This window comes from Rhinolophus sinicus, linkage group LG07 (genome assembly GCF_036562045.2).
Source record: "Rhinolophus sinicus isolate RSC01 linkage group LG07, ASM3656204v1, whole genome shotgun sequence".
Classification (NCBI taxonomy): Eukaryota; Metazoa; Chordata; class Mammalia; order Chiroptera; family Rhinolophidae; genus Rhinolophus; species Rhinolophus sinicus.
The window spans coordinates 124,591,129-124,616,532 of record NC_133757.1 but is presented as its reverse complement, the minus strand read 5'-3'; the positions used below and the strand labels follow the sequence as shown (position 1 = coordinate 124,616,532).

General features: G+C 42.6%; 1 protein-coding gene across 3 annotated transcripts in view; it reads right to left on the bottom strand.

Annotated features, from left to right (window-relative positions):
- Positions 1-997: 997 nt before the first annotated feature.
- The window catches only part of NDNF (neuron derived neurotrophic factor), a 41,030-nt gene continuing 16,623 nt past the window's right edge, over positions 998-25,404 (bottom strand). For 2 of the 3 annotated variants that reach the window (XM_074338554.1, XM_074338555.1), the window contains exons 2-4: positions 15,865-16,053; positions 10,972-11,096; positions 998-9,346 (exon numbers count right to left, since the gene is read on the bottom strand). In XM_074338554.1, the coding sequence (XP_074194655.1) occupies positions 7,953-9,346; positions 10,972-11,096; positions 15,865-16,052 (1,707 nt within the window). In that variant the 5' untranslated portion in view covers position 16,053 and the 3' untranslated portion in view covers positions 998-7,952. The remainder of the gene's footprint in view (positions 9,347-10,971; positions 11,097-15,864; positions 16,054-25,404) is intronic. The other variant, XR_012498250.1, reaches the window with a different exon arrangement.

The window sequence follows — 25,404 nt, the reverse complement described above, 5'->3', positions numbered from 1 at the left end:
AATGTGGGCTAAAATATCAAGTTCAATGGGGGGGGGGGAAAGCCAGTTGCAAAACTGTATTTAGTATAATTCCTTTTCTGATAAAAGTGAATGATAATAAATAATTAATTTATGTTCAGAGAAGGGAGAAACATTGGAATGTAAGCAGAATGGTTAAAAATAGTTTTCTTTGGGGTTGGAATTAGAGTGAAGGTTCAAGTTTCATGTTACGTGTTATAACAACATTACTTTAGCAATTAGGAAAAGATATTTTTAAAGTGGAGGAGGTGGGCCAGAGCCCTCGTTCCTCCTTAGCACTGCCCAGGAAAATGTTCAAGAGAAGCCACGTCAGCTAGCTCAGTGGCCTCCACAGAAATACCTGAATCCGGCCATCAGCTGCTCCTGTGCCAGGCAAGGCACAAAGATGACCAGCTTTCAGCCTGGGACTCAGGCAGTGGCTGTGTGAGCTTCGTAAAGGCCATGGAAGAATGTGTGTGGGGACACAGAGGGAGTAAAGGGAACCAGAACAGTATCAGTAACAAGTACTCAACGTGCCAGCAAAGCAAGTGCATTGAGTCAACACAGGTCAACAAACTGTGAAGCAAATCTGTGCCTGTAGATTCTATGACAAGTGAGAATCCTCCCTCCTAGCACTTCCTTTACCTCGAACCCTGGACTAGACACTGGGCTGCATGCCTCACTGGCTGTGTGATGCTGCGGAAGTTACTTAACCTCTCTGGTGTTTGGTTTCTTCATCAGTAACGTGGAAAATAACAGTATCTACCTCATGAGATTGTTGTGTGGCTTAACAACATAAGACCTCAGTTTAGAATGTAACTCTCAACTCAGAGCCTGATGTATAATGAAGGCCCGGTAACTATCCGCTGCTAAAACACACACACACACACACACACACACACACACACACACACACACACAAACTATAAAAAAAGAATGCAAATACATATGTATGAGGGCAAAATTGCAACAAAACCAGAAACAACCACAAACAACTCTCTACATGCTAAAACACAAAAGCACTGAATAAAGGTTTATTGGCATCAGATTCCAGACACATTATATCACATAGAAACATCAGAGCAAAGTCTACACAGTAAGGGAGTACCAAGCATAGGTAATGTGTAGTGTAAGAACCAGGAAAACGGAGAAATTCGACGCAGTCAGAGCCTTAGCAGGACTTTGTGAATGGTTTCTCTTCTGTCTCTAGTCCATATTTATCCACGTCAAAGATAATTTGGCCAGGCCAAGCTTTGAGAATATTTTAATTCCCCTCCATTTGCATCAATCTACTCCTCACATATCCTATTGTGGTGAGATTTTGCTTCACGCGTAAGCACTAGAGCTCACAACCATCCCAGTGGAAGCTGGAGTCCGATGCACCCACTTTGTACTCACTCGGTGACCTTGAGCACTTGTAATAACTTTGTTCTTTATGTTCCATGCTGTTCAATGAGAATAACATAATGTCTTCATCTCAGAGTCCTTAGGATTAAGCAGCTGTATTTCACATGCCTGGCACTCACTCTGTGCTTAAAGGTGATTAGTTCCCTTGCTTTTCCAAAAGGGTCTTAAAGATCATCACCCGTCTCATTTTACGCACGAGAACGAGAAGCTAGAAACACACGCCCAGAGTCCTGCTTCCACGCTCATTCTACGGCTGTCCGTTCTCTTATTAGTGTGTTTAACTTCAACAAAGAAGAGAAAACTCAGTGGAACCAGAAAGTATTCTTTTCCTCTTTTTAATATAGGTAACCCACCAAGAGACTTTTAAAGTAGGAGTGAGTTTTATGAAAGGTAATAAGTAGTCTAAGAACTGTTTTAAATCCTCAGAGATATTCAAAACAGAAGTTCTGTTCTTCCAAGATTTCCATAGCAGAACCTAAGTATTCTGTATGCTTTGGCACCAAAAACCCCACGACTGAGTATTTATCTGCACATTTCAACTCCGCGCTCCCGGAATGCTTGCTCTTGGACTTGGCAAAGGAACTGGTGCTCAGTGTTTCGAGCAGTCAAATTTGCTCAGCACACAGCTGTGTGTGAAGCACAGCTCCCTGCCATCAGGCGACGGAACTTGACACAAGTCATTGGAATGTAAATGCTGTGACTTTATCCTCGTTTCATATCTTTGTCATCTTTTTCCACACCTGAAGAGCATCCGTGGACAGCCCAAGAGAACCGTGGTCATGTGCATGAGGGAAACAAGAAAATTCGGCAACCTGTAATTGAGATGTTGGCCTCGTTATTTGAGGAAGAATGGCAAGCTTTCTTTAGAAGGAAGGACATTCAATACTACCATTTAGAAACAGCCAGCCACAAGAGTCTGTGATTGCTTTAAAAACATGTTTTCAAAATGACATTTTACCACAATAAAACTGGTTGAATTTTAGTTGGTTATTTAAAACAATATATATTTACTTCTATGTCTCTCCCATGTGTCTCACTGCCTCTTTACTCATCTCAACTAAAGTTCTTACTACATCCAGAAAAGGCTGGAAACATGAAATGGCGCTAAGCTACTTGTGGCTGCCATGATACATGGACACTCCACCATGGGGCCACTTCTGGGACGACACCAGAGGCTCTGAGCAAATTGCTCATATAGCAAAGTATATGTGTAGTTACAACGTGCAGTGGGTAAGCCACAATCTCATTGTTTCAGCCATAGAAATCCATAGAAGAGCCGACTGGGTCAGACAGACGCAGAGGCCCGTGGGACATTTCTGTGGCTCCTGAGGGCAGCGTGCTGCTTCTAAAAACTGTTTGCTGATGGGGCGTTGGGCAACTCTTCCAGCCTGTGTGATCAAAGCAGCCAATATATTAGTCTAATTTAGTAGGTCTGAGTGTTTTCCAGGAAGGGATGTCACTGAACAAACCTCTAACCCTGCTACATACTAATGTACTTGGTCCTGTTTATTAGAAACAGTTTTTCTCGGAAGCAAAACCCTGTCCGAGTTATAATTACATATGGACGTTTTGGGATCTTCTCAAGCACATATATCTTAAACAACTGTTTATATTATCCTGTGCTACTCTGTGTACATGAGTTAGAAGGCCTGTCTGAAGAACTAACTTAGACAAGAAATGCGTATTTGCTTATTTCCAAGTTATGGCCATTTGATTGGATGTTAAGCTTGGCAAGTATTTACACAGGAAGAGAGAGACTGAAAATACTTTGAAAGTGCTGCTGAAAACTCACCAGTTGCCGACAATAATACCGGACTCAAAAACAAAGCAACACATTCATGCCACCTCTTAGTTGTAAGGTGGTTATTTTTTCTAGACTGTTCTGTCTGAATCTCATCACCCATAACAGGAACCTATCTGTTCTGATTTCTCTGTTTTATACCTCAGTCTCAATTCAAAAATGTTATTTCAAAATCTGAAGTCTTGGGACACGTCCACATCCTGAGAGCTGTGTAATGTGTTCCTGGCCCAAAGTCTCTAGACTCTACATTTCTCACAAGTTTCAGGAAAACCTCACACTTTCCTGAAAGTTCTCCCCTGAAGCATTATGACACATGAGTTAAATTCATTCTTATTTCTATTTTTAATGGGTGTTTTACTCGGACTCAGTGTCCCCCCTGCACTACTCTCCTCCCGTCTAACACCCGTGGGACAGTTGATGCCAGTCCGTCTTTATCACTATCGGAGAGCAACGTAGCAATGGGGCTTTGCGTAAGGACTCGTCGTCCTCACTCTTGGAACCAATGACTTTTCTGTGGTGGAGACCAGTAACCTTTTATTTCTTCTACACTTTGGAAGCATATTTAAAATACCTTTAAAAGAGGTATAAGGAATATGAAAAGCCGTTCATCTCTAACTTTGATGACTTGAGGAAAAGAAACAAACAGAAATGAGGGAAATCTTGCCCAGATACACGACCCACGATTCCCAGGAAATGAGAATGTCTACCAGTGGGATACAATCTTAATACAGTGGATGGTGGCCAAGGTCACATTTTCAAGAGTAAGGATGCGTGTAGGACAGAATCCAAACCTTACTGCAATTCAGATCTATTGCATCTCTCTTCCCTTGATCTCAGGTCCCTTAGAGAAAGAAATGAGACAAAACTATACTTTCTCCAAGCTCCATCTCCCCTGCTCTCCTCTCTCCCACTTTCCACCTTCAAAACAACAAAAAAGGCCCAAGTCCCAAACAACTGTCTATTTTTCTGGCCGAAACTCTGGGAAAACACAACGATGAGTGTGGCCTGATGCCGCCCAGGTCCTGCAAACAGGAGAGCTGAGGTCTGCCAGCGGCCACGTCCCTCAGTCCTGGGGAGAGCCCCAAAGGCAAGCCTCTAGCCCACTTTATCTCTGTCACAGCCTATCAAAGAGGGGAAGGAAGTGGCTGCAGATACACCATGACCTTGTTCTTCAAGGTAGATGCTAGATTTTGTTTTGCTTTGACAACAGCCAGTGAACAGAGACAAAGAAGTAAACTGGATGAGTCGCTGTAGCTTTCTGGAGTGAAGGAGAGCTTGACATGAAGTCCAGAGTGAACGTAAAACTGGAAGCGCAGGAATCTGGGTTCTGATTGTAACCGGGCCTCAATTTCCTCACCTAGAAAATGAAGCAGGAGACTAGATGATCTCTAAGAGGGGCTGGTTAGTGTTGAAAGAGATCCTGACTGGTTACATGTCCACCAGAGCTCTTGAATTGCAAAAAAACTGTGTGTGTGTGTGTGTGTGTGTGTGTGTGTGTGTGTTTTCATTGAAGGTGTCTGAACCTCCCAAACTATTAAGAACCATTAAGTGGATTTCAAACACTAACGTTCATCGAAATGACTTTTTGGAAGTCATTTCGCTAGGCCTTTCCGGATTCCCAAACCATCATTTTTTCAAATGTATTCTGAGTAACAAAAGTAGAGTGCATATGCCCATTCCATCTTTATCGGTATCTGAATAAGAACAACGGAGCAATGAAACTCTGCGTGAGGCCTGGTGCTCTTCAGTCTCGGAACCAATTAGTTTTCTGTGGTGAAGACCAATAGCTGTCTCTTTTATCTAATCCTTTAATGCAGGTTTAGAAAATTAATCTAGACATTGATTTAACCAAGAAAATCACCTGCTATAATTTTTATCGGTTCTGAAAAGTTTTAGATAAAACCATACAGGGCTTATCATTAAAACAATGACTAATGATTTTATGGCCTCAAGTTTGTGTGTGCATGCATAACAAGATAAGCATACTTTGTATCACTACATTAACTATAAATTGTTTTATGACAAGTTTGGAGTTGTCAGTGATAGGTTACACACATATCCTTAACAAAATCTGAAAATGGTTCTTTAAGAATAAGTTGCTTTGAAATCATAAATAAGACAAGTTTATTTCCTTTTGGAAAATGATTCACAAGTGACTTCTTCCCCCCCACCCCCACCCCCAAGAATTGGTGATTTATATTCTGGTAAGGATTTTGGAGTCTGGGCAATTCCACTACATATCTGTTTCGACTAAGAGAACTTGATTTATCTTTCTCTGGTCTTTAATGTCTTTTGACACCTGAAAAATAGATAGTGAACGTGAATTAAATGTGACAGACTCCTCCCTCTCAGTGACAGTCGGGGTGTCCAGCAAGGATGCCAAATGCCGTGTTCTCAGCACGGCTACCTGTGGGCTCCATGGCTCGAGGTGGTGCTCTCTAGTAGCAACTTCCTTGTTCTTTTAAGAACAGATTTTTCTTTCTAGTTGTCAGTTCACCTGAATGCTCCTAAAATCTAAACACATTAGTAAACAAAGGAGTTTTACTTTTAATAGGTTTTTCTCTTTCTTTATGAGCGATAGAAGATTTACAATGTCTTTAATTTTCCTCTAATTTTTTCAAAGGCAAATTTCACTGAGGCTGTGCAGGAATTCTCGGCTTTATCCAGACTATGTAGAAACCACCATCACCGCCAGCTGAACAGTCAAATCTCCGTTACATTGACTTGGCCTGGTTCCCAGGGTTCCCCAGGCATAGCAGCATCTGAGTGAAGTTCATCTCCTTCAGAAGCTGCAATAACTCTGACTGCAGTGAATTTAGCACATTACCATGTAATAATATATTTGTGTGTAATATGAGAAAGTGGATTATCCTTCCAGAGGCACCACATTTATAACTTAGGATAGAACATCTCTGGGATGTTGTCAGTTTTAAAGTTTTCCTTTCAACCAACAAAGTGTCTTTGGTTGGTTACATGGCCATTGGTTATGTACCTGTTCTTTTACAAAGTTATTTCAGGTGACATTACTGTCGTGTACAGATGTGCTCCATTCTGATTTGGTATCTCACCACTGACGAGTTGGACGGTACATTTCTCCTAAGGCAGCCAGAGCACCTTTCCCAAGGAGTGGTGACTGACACTGCCTGAGCCACACTGACTCTGTACCCCTTGGGGACGCCACTCGTGCACGCCCACCATATGGAGGTAGTGCCAGCACGTGGGGGACAGTGGAGAGCTTAAGGGTTATACCTCTCTGCACCTGGAGTTCCAGAAACACTTGGCAATTTAGAATCACAGAATTCTACGAAAGACAATGTCTTATGATAGAAGGTATCCTACAATGTCATTGTAGCCAAATCTGTCACCGCCTAATGTTATAAATGGGAAAGGGGGACAATGGGCAATAACAGATTTTTTTTCCAAAAATCCTGTTGCTTAGATGACTGTAAATTCCAAACTCTTCTGAGTCCTGTCCAGTGTTCTCATGACACCTCATATATGGAATCCGTGGGAAAATGAAATGATCTAAAACTGCCCTTTGCGAAGAGTCTTTGATACATGGTTGCTGTTAGAATTAGCCTAAATTTTATCTTCCACCTAAATTACTTTGTAAAAATTCATGAAAAATCAAGTTAAAGGTACCAGACTGTAAACGTTACAAAATAGCGGCTTCTGTGGTTTTTCTCGTTCCCAATTACAGTCCTATTGGTGAGTTGCTAAGTGGCTTCAGCTCGGAATTAAAATAACTATTTCACTATTACTCAAGCAGATGGAAAATATTTGGAATTACACCAATTTTGTACTTAAAATAGATGCTTACTTTTAAAATAAAGGTAATATAGTTTAGGGCGTTAAGGACGATTTGTTGAACACTTACAGGGCTACTGTTTGGCTTGTCTTTTCTTTCAAAACACGCCCATCGCAGTTCTCTCAATTCTCACAACAGCCAGCTCCTATTCAGGGTCAAAATACAAGCCGTAATAATAGTCTCCAATGCCATAGTAACTTTAGAGACACGCAGCATGTCTTTTCGACTATTAAAAAAGGGGCAATTCTGGTGCCAAAGTACATAGGCGTAGTTTGGGGGACAGAACAGAAACTGAATACACCAAAGTAGCTGCTTGGGAAAATGAGCAGTGTATAGTCTAATATCTTTAATTTTATGTACATGAATATAATGTATGTCAACTTTGTACATGAGATACATACAGCATTTAAACATTTTACTCAACAGATAAGAATTTACAATATAACTGACTAGAGGCTGTCCACTTCATATACTTAGATTAGATCTGTACTTTAACAGGAAAAGAATTTAATAGTTTACAATCATAGAAACACGGACATTTAAAACAAGACTTTATAAAATAATTTATATATATATATATCCTAGCATCTGTAGAGAGGAACGATTTGCATTTTGTGGCTGTGTGCAATGAATGGCATATTTTAAATTTTTAGGTAATAAAATAATTTAGAAGCAGTTCATGCAGTGGTCAAAGCAAGGGATGGCCGTTCCTTCGAGATGTCCTCTGTCTTCAACACGAGTGGACATCGGACGCACGCTGGTACCACTGGGGCACATGAGAACAGTCTCCTCCGACAAGGACCCACGTTGGCATCCTTCCCTCCCCAAGCACAGGTACCGGGCACAGCTTCTCTCAGCTGCCGGAGTAGTCAGTTCACACTTCAGAGTGATTTGCGGTCTGTCCTGGCCTTCTCCGGAGTCGGTCTCTACATCAGGGGACTAACAGAACTTCCTGGTCTTCACGACTTTACTCTGATACTTCACAGAGTGCCCCCCATGTCCGATGACATAGACATCCAGCAGGTAAGCTTTTCCAGGCTGAAGACCTTTAATTGTTTCTGTGGTCACTGCTTTTTGCAGGTTTTGACTGTGGAAATATTTACAGAGGACCTTCTCTGATTTCTTCCTGGTATCTGGCCCCAGGCATTGGTTTTGTTCCCTTTTCTTCTGGTCTTCATTGTACTTGCCGTCCACTTCCTTCTTGTAGATGCAAAACTTGTTCCTCTCCTGCGTGCCCAGCCAAGCCACGGTGGCCGATGAGCAGGTGCGTAGCTTGTCGAAGGCTTTGATCCTCGTGTCCTCGGGAAGAGAGGGGAAGGACTGCTTACTGGGCCGCGTGGTCGCCAGGATTTTCAACAGGGACGCCCCTTTCTTGTTTCCTTTCAGTCGGAGGAGATACTTAGCTTTAGGTTTGCCTCGAAGCTGAAACTGCCGAATGCCTTCCACGTTCTGGGACAGAATGAGTTTCCCATCTCTTCTCACCTGGATTTGTACAGCGTCCAGACAAGAGTGAATGAAGAAGGTGACTTTCTGGTGAGAGGAGACCGGGGCAAACCGCAGCAACTTGGCTCCCTTCCGTTTCACAAACACGTCTGTCACTTTGCCATCTTTCAGCTCCACCATCTTCTGCCTGGCCTCCTCCTGGGTCCTGGCAAAGGTGCCCACGTAGGCCGTGCTCATGTTGCTCCGGCTGTTGGCCACGAAGACGTCGAAGTAGTACTGGGTGTCGGGCTTCAGGTCGGACACCGTGAAGATGTTCTTGTTCCCGATGCAGATTTTCTGCATGTCCGCCTTGGGCCGCGAGTACACTGGGCGCCCCACTTTTAGGGACGGCTTGCCCAGGAAGCTGCGCTCTTGACCCGCATTGTCCGAAGGGAAGCCAAAGTGGGCAAAGTCAAAAGGGCTGAAGTCCAGACCCGGCTTCGGCGCCGTCATGAACGCGTCGTCCATGCTCAGTTTGGCCTCTGCCGCGCAGAGACTTTTGAAGTTGTGCTCTCTGTTGACCACCACGCAGTACTGAATGGGCTGTCTGAGCAGGGAGGCGGTGGGACTCGGCTTCCAGGCCAGCGTGACCGTGGTGCGGCCCAGGGACGTCACGTCCACTCGGGGGTCGTACGGCAGCTCGGGGTACGGCTGGTCGGACTCGGGCGTGGTGGTGGCGTACAGTTTGAAGTGTGTGTCTTTCTCTGTCGACAGAAGCTCCAATTGATACAAACCAGAGGGAGAACTAGACGCTACGAAAGACTCCACATCGTTGCCTTTGTAGGAGAATAAGGCCGTGCCTTCCTCGTTGGTGATCTGCTGCTTCTGCTGCTCCAGCGGCTCCGGGTCACCTGGAAGACACAGAAGCACACGGGCCGCATCAGGGCACGTGCTGCGGACCAGCCGGCCTCACGCCCTACACTGTCTCCACTGTAAACACAGGGCGTGTTCCCACTAGAAAAGCGGGCAGTAGAGCAGAACAAGATAAAAAATCATCCATTCAGTCACGGTCCAGAGACGGTCCTTCATTAACATTTTGGTTTATGTCCATCCAGTCTTTTCTGGGACATGTTTTCATGCAATTGACATTATTCTCATTTCTCTCTGAAACTTAAGAACGTTCGTTTTCATGCATCTATATACCTAGATAAACCTCCGTTTTTGAATCCTGTTTTTCTCATTTAATATGATAGCATAAAAATAATACTCTTGGTTAATTTTTGACCCTTATAAATAGTGCTGTTGTATACATGTCAGCCTTTTCTGATTTTAAGTTATTTCTTCAAGATGGACTCCCATTAGTGGAATTTGTAGGTCCAAGACTGCAAAAATTTGGAGATTAACCCATCCTGTCAATCTGTTTACCACAAAGATTCTATCAGTTGCGCTCTGATAGTCAGCCATTTCACTAATTTCCCTCATGTTAGTGGGACTGAATAACGCATTGAAATATAGACTGGAAAGCACCAGGAAGAAAGAGTACCTCCTTTTCAATGCATAGAACACATGCCCAGGGAAAGTGGTGAAAACAATCTAATTCTTTCCATCTTTTGTTACTGGGCCTATCAGGTATCACGCAGGTATCCTCTGTGTGCAGAGAAGTTGAGAGGACCCGGAGAAGGATGGGTAGCCAGAGCGGGGACGCCCTTTTCCAGTTTATCCCTGCGGGTGGAGAGTGAGCTATGTGGGATTTTGATTTCCTAAACCATGAGATTGACATGACTGTCACACAACTATTCATTTCTCTCAGCCTCATCACTGCCCGTGTGCACTTTCACTATTTTCCTAATTACAAGGGTCCCTGTGACTGGAAGTGCTGCGGCTTGGCTAGCGTCCTCTGAGCTATGAGGAGTCACCCAAAGGAGCAACAGGCTGCAGGACCCCCTGCAGACTCTTCTCCTGTCCGTGCATCTCGTTACTCTTCTGCATTTTCAGCACATTCTTTAAATGCGTCACCAACCCCTCCTGTGCCTTTCTTTTCATCCTGCACTTGCAGCGGTGCCTGGCGCCCTCCTGCTTCTCTCTGTTCTCCAGAGCAGAGAGGTTCTCAACCTTGCTGCAGGTCAGACTCACTAGGGGAGGGAGAGCTTTTAACAGTCCCGAAGTCCACACCACAGCCTCGGGCAATTAAATCAGAACCTCTGAGGGTAGAATCCAGACATCCACAGTATTTAAAGGCCCAGTGGTGATTTCAACATCCAGGTAGGGTTGCAAACCACAAGCAGACAGGTGAGTCCAAACCTCTCTCTTTTTTTTTTCTCGCTTCTTCAGTCCCCACACCTGCTTCTCCTAACCTTTGATTTTACCGAGCTCACTGTCATCTGAGGCCATCCCCCATTTCTCTCATATTCATCACAAACTGTCCGGCTTCCCCCGTGGATCCAGTGGCTTTTCCCTTCCAGTGGGTGGCTGTGCTTCACAAGCCTTCCAGCCCTCCCTGCAGAGGTCCGGCAGGAGGCCCTGTCGTGCTGCTCACCTGAACCCTCCCCGCTGGCATCCTCTGGCAGCTCCTGCAGGCTCAGCTGCCACTCCAGGGGTGCGTCGCAGGGGGTCACTGTGACGGACAGGGGCGTGTTATCTTCCTCAACCACAAAGAAGTACCTGTGCGAAAGGGGACCATTCAGACCCAGAGCATCACCACTCGAGAAATACTTTTAAAAAGGAAAGATCTCTGTGTGTCAGTCATGGAAAGACATATTTCTCTGTCACTAAGCTTTTCTGTTGAAATAAATGACCTAGTGATTTTAAAACAAATTAAAAAAAATCAAAACGTTCTGCTCTGTGCTTTTCCCTCAGATTTTTTCATGATGCCTCAGAAGACTCTTTAAGGGGAATAAGAATATTACCTACCTATAACAACGCTATACATTCTGACTCTGAACTTAGATGATTTCATGTAATTGTCTTTCAAAGCCTATAATCTTGCAAATGAGGGAACAGTGGCTTCAGTCCTAGCAAGCCCAGAGCTGCTCGCTGGTGCCTTGGCAAAGCAGCAGCAGGTTTTACCTCCTGCAGATGGTACCTCCCGGGCATCGCTTCCTGTTTCCTCCGTATCCACACAACACCCTCTCCAAACTGACCAGCATGGCTTTCTACTGACTCAGTCTCCTCTGTGGTTCATTCTCACCTCCCCAAGCTCTACCTCCCGCCGGGACTGACGCAGGGGCCTGTCCCTGCCCACCTCTTTTCAGCCGAGGCTCACACCTTGTGACCTCCCCCAAGCTCATGGCCTCCACCACTGATACGTTGATAACTCCCAGTCTACATCATCAGCCTGCCCTCTGCCCTAATTTTTACACACGACTATCTCTTTGCCATCCTCACTTAGATACTACTGAGAACTTAAAACTTCAGGTATCGAATCCAAACTTCTGATTCTTGCCCCCAAATCAGCTTCTCCTGCCGTCTGTCTCTTCTCAGTAAGTGACACCCCTACCTTGCAGTTGCTCAGGACAAGCATGTTAGAGTCATTCTTGACTTGTTCTTTCTCTTCCACTCCACCCACGCTGAATCAGCCAACACGTTTAGCTCACCGTTCCAATACATCCAGAATCCATCACTGTGATCCACTGTTCGTTACCCTGGTCCAAGCCACCACTACTTCCTGCCTGAGCGTTGCAATAGCTTCCCGACTGGTCTCCTCGTTTCCACGTGGACCGTAGTTTATTTCCCCAATTCCAGGGGGAGAGATGCTTGTATACCTAAGTCAGAACACAGCACTCTCCCTGCTCCAGATCCCTCCAAGAGTTTCTCATTTCATTCCGAGTAAGAGCCACAGAACTGGCAATATTTTGGGTCCCCAACCAAACCTCGAAGCTCACCCCACCGACTCCCCTCGGTTCCTTGCTGTCCTTGGAACGCACATGGCACAGTCCTGCCTCGGGGCCTCTGCACTGCTGTCCCCCCACCTGAGAGGCTCTTCCTGCAGCTGTTGACCTTGACCGTCTGTCACTTCAGCAGCTCTCTCCTCTGACCCCGTATGTAAATATAACTCCCGCCCATGAAGCTCTTTTTTACTCATCTTCATTTTTCTTCAAAGCACTTATCACTCTCTGGCAGATTACGTATTTCTTTGCTTACTTTTTAAAAATTTTTCCATCTCCCCCAACTAGAATGAAAGCTTTAAGAGGGCAGAGCATTTGGTTCACTGATGAAGACTTAGAAATGAAAAACATTCTCAATAAATATGTGTTGATGAATTAATGAATAGGTTTAGATTTAGCTTTGGGGGAAAAGTCCTTAACTGTTCGCAGAATCTGAAACTTCCCCGCTGGTGGGGCCGCCACCGACCTCACTGCCGTGTCACATCCGTTTTGCTTTCTGGGCTCGAACCACATGGAGCGTCCCTCGTTTCCCAGGGTCCATCCCATCTTAGGGCCACTGTGACGTTCTTTTCTCTGCCGAAAACACAGCCTTTGCCCTTAGATGTTTCAGTGCTGCTCCTGCAGGGGTGCCTGTTCTGACTCCTCTTTCTGGGTCAGGTTCTCTAATACACCCTCAGAGTGTCCCTGTGGGCACTTATTGCAATTTGTCACTATATATTTATATTATGATTTGATTAATGTCATTTCCGCACAAAGGCCACTTAGGGTTCATTTTCCATGTCATAGTATTCCCAGCACTTAGGACAGATTTCTGCATGTAGTAGGTACTTGACATTTTTTAATGCGTGAACTACCAAATGAATGATTAGAACCTGAGAATCCTAACACCAACCTTATTGTTCTAGCCTGAGGATAGCTTGTACCGGCGGCTGCCTCCACGTGAAGAAACAAATACGAATGGAAATACATGTACATGCCCACCCCTTACTATTCAAAGGTGAATTAGGAGGGGGAGGGTGGAGACAGGGCTCTGGGAGGACAAATAAAGTGAAGACTCCATAAAAGCCAAAAGAACTTGTTCATAAAACAGTGAAGTCAGACAATCACCCAGACAAAATAATTAGACGATTGAATTGTTTACTGTATGGAAACTTTATGTAACATAAGCGCCCTTAAAGACGGGTGTCAGATGCTTAATTTTTCAATTCAGTCTAATTTTTGGAGAGGAGAATTTTGTTCCTTTGGCCAGGTTGCATGGGAGATATTAACCATATAAACACAACAGAATCTCTACGAAGAAATAGCCACAACAAAATACTTGATTTGGAATCACGTAGGTTACGAAGTATGGAAAACGTTTTGTTTTATCCGTGGGTAGCAGAGCTAACCCACCCTGAAGCAGACATCAATATGCAGGTCTATCTACTACCTTCTACTCTCATCTCAAACAAGAAAGTAGTTTCTTTTCCAAGGGAAGCAACTATGTCTCAGTAACTTAAATACAGGCCATAGGCAACTAGTAATAAATAAAACGATGCTTGCATTTCCACAAGTAATCATTACACATACAAAACAGCAGGGAGTCCCTCTAAGTCAACATTTTCCAAGGAAGCATGTGAGATTAGGGGGAAAAGATCATCTGAATAAACTTCAACAATCTGACAAGCATTTACTGTGCTCCGTGCATGGAGCACTTGGGAAGACAGCAGCGTCAGAGATGACAGGACGTGACCTCTGGGCCCCTCGTGGTCCCTGGCCAGTGAGGGAGACAGAAATGTGATGAACACGCTGCCCATCACCACCAATGCTGAAGGATACACACTCCACGGACCACTCAGACTTTGGGATTGATGGATAAACATAAGAATAATTAATGAATTTGTTGTCTTTTGCTATTCGCTGCTGCTAAACTTTTTCTGGAACTTCATCTTTGGTTGTAATCTCAACAATGTCCAAGTGTGCCTCCCCTAGAAATGATGTTTCTATTTTGGTTACAAATCTTAACTAAGTAACTTAAAATTTCATCCAAATGTAGGTATAAAATCCCCCAGTCATTATTTGTGGAAGAAGAGACAGAAAGAAAGAATAAACAAATGGAAAACATAAAAATGAAGGGAGGAAAGAGCATGTGCTGGGTGTTTTGAAATGTCTTGTAATGAAAACGTGTTGTTTTAAAGAAAAAAATGTAATCTAATTTTGAAGACAACTCTTAGGCTCAAAACTTATTTAATTTTTAAGAGACTGAAAGATCAAGGCTAAACTACTTATTTGACTCAGTGCCATGAGTGCATAACATGGAATGCTGTATTTAAAGTATACTGCAAAGCAGCACACATGTGCATTTGGGAAATCACAATAATTTTTAAAGACAAATTTCAAGAGACAAAATAATATGAAAAGCAAGATGTGTCTGGTAAGAATTCAGCTGACATTTAAGACTGATTTGAATTACTGGGCTTGCCTCCTATGTCCTTTCCTGTTTTCATCGACTTATCCTCAGTAAATGGTAGGATATCAAGTTCTTCCAAGGTCATCATCCTTGCATTTTGTGCCTTCACTCCTAGTCTTCATTGAACGATTCATAATTATTTCATATATTACTGAAAAGTCCGTTCCTAATCTGTTACATGCATTCAAACAAATAATTTCATTCAGGCAGTGCTGAAATGATGGCCAAACCATAGGGCATGTCAGTCAAGACAGGAAAACCAATCCCCTCCTCTGCTTCACTGACCAGATGGTGACACACTAGGCCACGGAGTAGGAGGGAGCACCACCTTCCATTATCGCTGTCAAAACTGGAGTGACGAGAGAAGGATGACCTAAGGATCTGATGTACCTCAGTCTTGGGAAAAGGGATTATTGATGACGTGACATTGTTTTATCCTCCGGAATGTCAATGTGTCCCAGGTTAAAAGGAGAAATGGTTTTTGAAATATGGTAGAGAGGGGTTTGGGCACTGCAAAGTAAGTAACTTTAAATATAATTAGTTTCTATGATACATACATCATGTGCATAGTTATTTATTCATAGAATATATGCAATTTTTTAAAGTCATAAAATTTAGAAGCATCATGTGAGCCCAATTTGTTGATGTTGGCACGAAGGTTGATGAGCAGTGTCAGTTTTTATCACTGGTTTGATTCTCTCAGAATCTCATCACATGGGTCAAAGAAATTTTACCCTTAGAAGACTTAATGCAAACCCTTCAAGAATCATATGTATTCAATTAATATCATTTTAATCCTAGAGAGTCCTTAGAAATTTCCTACTGTCCTGAAGAAAAGAAACTAATCATTCCAAAATGTAAGAAATGCAAGGATCACCCTCTCCACCTCAAAGGAGGTCACCATCAGCAAGAACCACAGTGCCTGTATTTAAGGATTAGAAATTGTGCTGCCATTTTTTTCTCAACTTAGAGAAAATAGGCAATGCTACTCCAAGGTCGATTGCAAATTATCTAAACGCAGTGTAAAAGGTGACTTCCATTTCTGGAGGCATCCTTTATGAGCTCATTGATAAAGAAAGTACCATAGGGAGAGTACCTTTTAGGTGTGTCTCTAAAGAGATAACTGCTAATTTCAGCTCCATCTGGAATTACCGATGAATCATGAAAAAACGCCTTGTCCCGGATCTGCATCTGAAAGAGTTCCTCATCTCGAGTGGGGAACTTCTGGGTCCATGAGCTGAGTGGAAAGAGCAGCCACAGCAGACACCACTGGAGAGGAACCATCCTGTGTGACAAACAATTGCTTATGTCAGTTCTGCAGGCAGACACGTGGGTAAGTTGCCAATTTTCTACACCATTGAGGTATTGACAGAAAGACCCATATTAGGTATTTTGGATACACGCACGTGATGTTGAAAACAACAACTTTTTTTTCAAAGCATTTCATGGAGTTGATAACGAATTCACTAGAATGTCAGATATTCAAAAGACTTTGGTATGAAAGGACTCCTGGTGCATTAACCTCCCTGGGTGTTGAGAGGAAATCCCACTTCTAATGGTGGAAGGCAATGTGGCCATTGTAGATACCTGTATATAAATGTCCCAGAGCTTGATCCATAACAGAAGTCACAGAGACCCACTGAGAGCCAGAAAATGACCACTGCACAATTTTGTTTTTATCCTCCCTTGAAATTTGACTAAGCATTATACATGAGTTGTGGTATTCTTATTTCCCAAATCATATTTCCATACATCAGAGATTTTTAGAGACTATGAAGTTTAAATTTTTCATAGGTTAAGCAATTTGTCCAAAGTCACAAGGTGAGTTATTTGTCGATGTCTAATTCTTATAGATTACCAGACTCTTCAACACACCCTTATACAGACGCCTTTGCTGCACTAGAAAACGGGCTTGGAGTCCCACTCTCAGATCAAGGGAGAGCACCGGACACTAGTGTGCAGTTGGGTCAGTTTGTGGCATTCGTCATTGCCTTTCATCAACGATCCTACATGTCATGGATCACTGTGTACATCGCTGTAGGGATGTTGTCAATGACACCACCTTCTACGTGTCACCACGTCCCCAACGGGGAGCCTCAGACAGGCGAGCGCTACTGAAAGGCTCTGCTTCCTCTGAGGCTTGGCTGCCTTTTTCCTCACAGAAAGAACCACATCAGTTGTTGCCCCTTATCTCTGACAACATACATCAGAGAATTCAAACATTTAAGGAAAGACAGTGTTTTCCCATTCAAGTACTTTAAATAGTGAGATAGTCAAATGCCAGTGTTTGTGGTAATTTGAAATGAAGTGAAAGCCAGTTCCATTTCTCAGCAGTTATCACTATAGCTCTGAGGTCACTGCTACTTAAACCATCACTTGACTTTAATTTTATCTTTCTTTGAGTACTATCAGAAATAGATTCATACAACTAAAAATATTTTTGAAAGGCATAAGCTTTTCTTTTTTTTTTTATAATGAGGTATAAAAGGTAGTTTTTTTCACAGTGAGCTTGCTCAAAAAGTTCATTTAACTTTTTTCCAGTTTTTCCTTCTATGTGTTCTGCAGTTTTCCATACAAAGTATTTGTAGTGTTTGAGTTACTATGTGCAAAACATGGTGCTAAGTTCACTCACTGCATTACTGCATTTAGTCCTCACAATAACCTTGCGAAGTAGGTACAAGAATAAACCTCCTTTTACATGAGCAGAGAGAGGATATAAATCCAGGGGGATATGACTGCAGAGCCCAAACATTTATCCACTCTAATCCCTCTCAAGAAAGCCATAATAATTTCCCACCAAAGGCACTTGTTTCCCGTCTTTTCTCTCTACTGCATTGTAATTGAAAGAAAACATGACTGAGAGCTAAGAAACTTGACTTTTTAGGTTCAGCTCCTAACTAGATGTATAATCTTAGGCAATTCACTTAACCACTCTGGACCGTCATTTTCTGAAGAGTTTGGATAGATGATCTCTAAACTCTGAAAACGAATGATGACGCTGAGACTAATAATACTAATCTCCTCTTCCCAACTAGGTAATAGTTTGGGAATAAGACCAGGCTTCCTTCAATTTTCTTAAATAACCTGTCCCTCAGCTACCCGGATGATTGTCAAGGTGAAATCCAAGGGAAGTCGGGGCTGTAAGTGGGAGCGCATGTGACTCACCACCAGCAGACAAGGGTTACATCTACAAAAGATGGATCAAATTCAAAAGTCAGTGAACCTGGGAACAAATAGGACACACATGGTGGCTGACAGTGGGCGGGACCTCCACTCCGGTCCTTAATCCCTCCCCTCTGAGGCCCCCCACCTATAGCTCACAGAAATGGAAAATCTGAATAGGATTTGATATGCTGCTCCTGTTAAGAAATATTTATTATTTCACCACAATAAAACATACTCAGTTTACTTTGGAAGAGCATCCCTGAAACTTTGCCTCCTGAGAGCAGAGGAAGCCAGACAATAGAATATACCTTTTTAGGAAAGGTGAGATTTTGCCTTTCCACACTTATTAGGAACTTAAATTGAGCCACAGCAGAAAGTGTGAAATACGCAGGCGTATTTGCCCTAGAACCACTAAGTGCAGCCTTGCCTCATTAGGCCCCACGTTTGCCCATGGAGCTGTCAGTTGCATTGCACCACTGAGCAGGCCACGCTGCCCAGTGCCGCAGGATATCAGGGATATGTAGGTCAGCCCCAGAGCTAGAGCTAGCTAGTTCTGGGTGGTGGGAATTTTCCCGGCATCCTCTGCTGCCCATGGAAAGAACCTTCTCTTTATTAAGTCAGCTCATTATGAGATATGAATTTTGAGTTAATAACAACAATATGAATAAATTGTGCTGTGTACATGCTGCACGCCAGGCACTCTTCTAAGTGCTTTACGTACATTATCTCGTGGAATGCTAGAACAACACTATGGTGTGGGCACTTACTATTTTTCTCCTTTCAAAAATGATCAAACGGAGGCTTAGACAAGTACGATCACAGAGTGAATACAATACGAACTATTTACCATGAGTGACTTTAAAAAATATTGTAACTATGATTATTATATATGCCCCAATCAGCGACTTAGCAAGGTAGCATTTGGTAACACGCACATCAGATGTAAGTGTTGGGACAGTTCTCTATGGGTCTCTGTGCTGGTTTTGCATCTCTTGGGAGAAGAACTGACTACCTTTGGTTGAGGTTACCTTTCCAAGGATGTCTGTGTGGTGAACAGCCTTGGGCAATAAAGCCTCTGGAGCAAGAGCAGGCATGGTCACTACCCATTATAAAATATCTGGGTTCCCTAAGCTTGGGGCCCTTCTCTCGCAATAAGCTCCACTACATGAGCTACTGCCCTCTGGCCTCTTTGCATCACCCTGTGGAGTTGGGGGTCAGGGTGCCAGGGGGAGAAGATGATACTGTGGGTTCTGCCATTGCCCTGAGCTCCAAAGTCTTTTATCTTTGACCCACGAGTCTTGTGCCCTCGAGCATAGAAAATAATGGCAGACTGTCTTACTAGCTTGCAAGGAGGGTGAAATCCCAAACTTCTCACAGTTCTTGACACCAAGTGCTTACTTATTAAATGATTGTACTAGCTTATCTACATTACTGGTTCAGGTACATAGTTTGATTTAAATTACCATCAGTAGGGAACAGATTCAACTGTATCTTGTCCTTCTTTATAAAAAATATCAGATTTGCCAAGCTAAAATTCTATCAGGTCACTTTTGTCTCTGAAACCATTTTAACCATTTTAATTGCTGCATCAATTATGAGCAAAACAGACACTTTTCATAGAAGGCTTAAAATTAGTATGACCCCTTTTTTATTTTCTTCTAATAGTATTTATATGAAAAAATAGACGTTAGCTGAATCTATTGTAATCATTTCACAATATACATAAGTCAAACCATATAGTTTAAGGCTGTATGCCTTAAACTTATACAGTGATATATGTCAATTACATTTCAATAAAACTGGAAGAAAAATTAGTATAATCCCAATACACAGCACTTCATATTCTGTAGGACTATAGTTTCCAAAATGTTATCTAATAACATTCATTATTTGTTGGGGAAAATTTAGTTAGTTATTAGTGAAAGTTAATCATTGATTCAATTCGATCAGCTAACAGACAGAATTTTCTTTAAGAAATGTATTTTTAAAGTATTATGTAGACATATTGTGCACAGTTTTACAACTTCTATTCAATGATCCAAATTTAAATCTTTACTTAGATATTGCTTAAAGGGTAGTTTTAAGATTTTATAGATTCTCTCCCTGCCAATAAAACATTCTGTTTCATTCAACTTAATAATCAGTCCTTTAAATAAATAACTAAAAATATGTCTTCTAAAGAATAAGCCTTGGGTAAGCCAGTCCATAAGAATAGAATTTTCTTCTAAGATTACAAAAGTGCCCTCTAATGGCATAACTTTTCCTCTCATTCTTTTTGTTACTTTTAGGTATCCAGAACTTATCTAGATGTAAAGTTTAAATTAAGTAACATTTCTCAGAACTTTCTTTCAGCATTGTTTCTTCTGTCTTGAGCATCTGGTGGATAAATCGGGAATCTGTACAGCAAGAAATCTTGCTGTCTTTTTACAATCAAGATCTACTTCCAACAGAAGTAGAAAGTTGCTAAGATGAATCCAATCATTTCATTTCTCTAGGCAGGTCAGTCAACTTGGTTGCACAATTATCCACAGTCAAGCAAAACTAGGCGGTGTTGTCCTAGTACTGAGAAAGTTGACTTTGACTGTTCCAACTGCAAAGTTCTGCTAAATCAGGTCTATAGACGCTAACCTGAAACCCTGGTAGCGTTCTCGTCATCAGGCGACTCCCTCATAGTTGCACATACCTTCAGACCCCATCAAGACGGAAGCGAGAAAAGGAAAATGGCTTCATACACCTCACTCTTTAATCTAGATGATCCATCATCTAGATTATTGGTGGATGTGAGTTAGTTGTATCCTTTGGAATGCCAATGTATCCTCGAGTAAAATGGAGAAATTGATTTTGAAATATAATTGTCCAAGGATTAACCACGTGTTCTACAGTTACGAAGAGAGAGGTTTGGGCACTGAGAATTAAATAATTTTAAATATGATTTGTTTATGTCACACACACACACACACACACACACACACACACACACACACTTAAAGCCAAACTACTTAGAAACATTACATGAATCCAATTCGTTGATGTGTTAGAATAAAGTTACATGAGCAGTGGTTCCAGAAGAAGACACTTTACGTGTACACTTTTATTTTCATATTTGCTGCGCCCTTTCTGGAGAGCAGATAAACACTACCGCTCAAAAGGAGTGGACGGTGGTTTTGTTTTGCATGTTTGGGGACTGTGCTAATGGGGCTGTTTCTCCCACTCATCTCGTCACTTTCTCGGCTCACCTCTCTGCTCCCCACCCCACAGGGAAAGTGGGGGCATATGGAATGCAGGGGATAAATTAGGCCCGTGTTAGAGAAATGCCAGTGAAGCGTCTGGAAGCATTTGTCTTGTCCCGCAAGGGGGAGGGGCAGAGCAGCTGATACACAACTGAAAACACACAAACAATTCTAGGACTTTCAGCTTTAACTCGAGGTTTGTATTCTATGGAGCATTCAGTGCAGTTAAAATAGATAGTTTGACTGACCTGGCATAGCCTTTCCCCACAAACCTGTGGCAATGCTTGACAATTGTCAAATGGTACAATGGCAGGCAAGAAAAAAAAAAGAAAGGGAGCTTGAATAATGTACCAATGTATCGACTAACCCCCCAGGATGACCTCTAGGACCACGGAAAACACAATACTCCTGAAAGCAAATCACAGTTGCCCTGCAGTGTCTGCCGTAACCCCACTACTGGCCCACTTTGCCAAATGGACCTTCAATTACGTAAGATCGGCCGGCCAGTTTACCGTCTTGATTAATCCACTGCTACACTTAGGAAAATAAAAATGTATTATTTGAAATTCTGTGAACAATGATAATAGATAAATGAATATGGTTTACTTTTTACTTTTTAAAAATTATATTACACATTTTAAAATATATTAAATTTCAGTATATTAAATGAAAAATAAATTAAATTATATTCACCACAAGTCCTAACTGAGAATCTTAAGAGCAGGGAAGTATTTCAACTGCTAAAAAGCTTGCCTTTAATATTTACACACTGCTGTTTATTTATATTATCTCATTAATACAAGGAATTTGCAAATCTGGTAAATAAAAAGTTCTTTCAGATTCTCATGTAACTGTCCCAGGCTCTTTGAATAGGTGTCTCATGAATTCCAGGCTCTGTGACCTACCTCAGCGCTCTGCAGTCCTCAGCAGAGCAGCCAACAGCTCTCACCTACCTGGGAAGAATATGATCAAAGCTAATCCTGCCTTCCCTCTACAAACCCACCACCAAGGTCCTGCAAGATCCTTGCAGAAACATGTGAATATATTTACAAAAACTGTCATCAAGCTCTTCTAGACATTTCATGTTATATAACTCAATGTGATCAGTCATCAGTAAAAATATGCCACACAAAGTATACAATTAAAACAAAAGCATAGTGTCATTAAGATTCACTTACAAAATATCTAGTCAGTCATTTATAGGCTACAAACAGGAAATAGATTTATAATGACCAAAAAGAAGGATAGGCATTCCGAATTTACTTGAGGCAAATGCATCTGGAATAAATGAAATCTAATGTTTAATTACAGGGATTGGAAAATGCATGATTATAATTTGGTGAGGATCATTTCAAGGAATGGTTTGCCGCAGAGATTTCTGGTATTTTCTTTTCGTTTTTTAAGGGCAAATATTTAGTCTTTTAACTTCCATTTTTTTAAACTCGAGGGCACTTGTTACTGTTTGAATCGGCCATGCCACATCTGATTGTGAATCTGAAGCATCTGATCTAGTTGTAAGAGGAAAAGTGTAACCTTGATGCGAGGAACCCCCGTGTCTGCTGGGACCTGCTCTGCGAGTCTGGGATCTAGTACTAAAAATGCCCAGCTTGCGTGTACAGGGTCCCTTCCTCCAGGCAGAAACTCCACCACAGAAAAAGTGAATTCCAAGAAACTGTTGTGTTTTGTGGTCTTTTGCAAACAATGAAAATCTTAACTGAAATTAGTTGATCATTCTTATGGACACAGAAATATCATTTGCTGTGGTTGAAAATTTGAGGGAAATAGTGCATACTGTGATTAGGTAGGTTTCTATACTTGAAAAGGGTGGGTAAAGCAGCTGGCAGTAACGGGCTTCTGATAGATCTGCCCTAAGGAGGGGTCTCCCGCATATGCCTGGTGAACTCCTGCTCCACACTCACTGTGGAGTGCAGCTGCCATATGCCAACGTCTACAGCCCAACAAAGCAGAGCCAGCGGCAAGCACAGAACCCACAGGCCGAAGCTCTCCACGTGCTGGCCGTCTTTACAGAGGACCGCCATTATTAAGGGTTTGAGAGTTCATTATGCCAATAATCTATGGATTAAGGTCTTCACATGCATTGCAACTGCAATGGTTCTAACCTCCTCTACCACTTCTCTAAATGCTTGCCAACTCTCATCCTGGAAGGAAATGAAATTAGTAAGACAAATCAATGTAAAATTAAAATTAAAACATGCCAAAGATCTGAATAAACTTTCCATTCTGCGTCCCCTGCCCTCTGGCCCTCAGGGTGTGTGGTCCACCGTGGGGCGAAGGCGAGCGCACTGCAATTGTAAAAGATGCTCAAGCCTGCAGAATAAGAACCAGCGGAAAGAGGCCCGGACTTTAAGGTTAGTCACCCTGTATTCCCATCATCATTAATGCCAATAAAAAGAATAATGAACCACAGATACGGCCAAAGTAAATGTACTTGAGTCAGGGGTAGTCTTTGATCCAGGAAGCCAGACCTATTTATTAAAGGAAGGAGTAGATATCCTAAAATGTTGCTAGAATAATAAATTCAAAGGTGGTATAGAAGATACCGCAACGTAATCCTGGAACAAAATACTGCATGTCCTCCTCCTGTGAAAAGTTCCTCTGTCTGTGCACCTGAGTGGATAACTTCCACTGTCTTAGGGGAAGCCAACGAGTCCTGGAAAAAGCAAAGCCCCCAGGGAGGAATAATATGCTTGGTTGCTTTTCTTACTTTAGTTCGGCAACTAAGCCTTATTTCCTGTTGATCTGCAACAAAATGAAAATGACTTCCTGTGCAGTGTCCCCCAAAGCAGTTAACAAATGGCACACCCCACCCTCTACTGAAATTTAGCTCAGATGGAGCGTGGCAGCACGCCAGTGGCACCTAGCAACCAACACATGTCAGCCTGGAAGGTGGGACGAGAAACGTCCTGGTCAACAAATAAAAGTCCTTGCTGTGTCTAGGAGCCTTAAAATACACTGAAAGTATAGATATTTAATATGGACTCTCATTGTTTACAGTCGAGTTCAGGGGACATTAACTACACATAAAAGTCCCCTGTAGTGTAAGGTAACACATACCAAGAGGAAAAGGTTAGCTCGGATATGTGCTTCACAGAGTCGAAGAATCACCAGGAGCCGGTGAGAACTGAGCAGGACTCTGAGAGGAAGCAGGAGGGGAGGAGGAAGAACTGGATTTGGGGAAGGGAGATGGCGGTGGGAGGCCGCACTGCATCCATGAGATAAACAAGGTGAAGTGAGCACCGCTGTGGAGCAGGCGCGGGCGGTGTGCCGCCGTACACGACACCCTGTCTCCTCAAGACGTGTGCTCTAGGACGAAGTGAGGAAGGAAAACTCGCGTACCGAGATAAGAGACATCTGCAGGGAACTATTAATAATTGTGAAGGCTCAGAAAAGCAAAATCTACCTTTAACAGGATGGGGAAACTTAGAAAGCTCAAAGATGGTTGTCTAATGGTTTTGCCAGCTAGGTTTCCCAGCAATTCCTGGGCCCTAAAGTTTCAAGTCCTGCCCCATGACCACAGGGGAAGAACTACGGAGGCGAGAACAAGGATTTCCTACAGACAGATCTCTATGTCACTCCGTCTCTTTTCCCACCCCATGGCTCAGTGGGCAAATCACAGACTGAGAGTCAAGAACCCCTGCTGTGGTCAGGAGAACGATCTGCATGGGTGACTTCTTGCCCCCATGTTCTCCAATGTGCCCTGCAGTTGGGAACCTTGAGGGCAAGGGTTAGTTCATACTCGTATGTAGCACTTTTTCTAGAATGTGTTCGCGAACTTAATTGTTAGACCTCACATGTCTCTTATGAAAGCTGGTAGCATAAGATAGAAACTAATTTCCTCCAGGATACACACCATAATTTATCTAACACCCTCTCTATCTAGTTCTAAGACAAGAAACAACAGACTAAGAACAGAAGTGGTGAAAACCCAGCCTCCTTTTATGGAAAAGCGTCCACTCAGTTCTTCATGTTTTTAAAAGCTAATTCTTACTTGCAGAAGGTGTCAGAAAAGAGGAAGGCAATCCTGGGAGAAGTTGTAGGTAATCCTGGGAGAAGCTTTGCCACACTGGTGAGAGCACCGAAGAAAACCAACATGACTTTCGGTAAGTGAGTAAACCCAGTTCTAATCCCCTTGGAAATAATCATTGAGACTCTAGTGGTGAGCTGTAGACTTGCTGGGGGTTAAGACTATAGCATGTCAGCTATTGCTTTCATATTTTCAT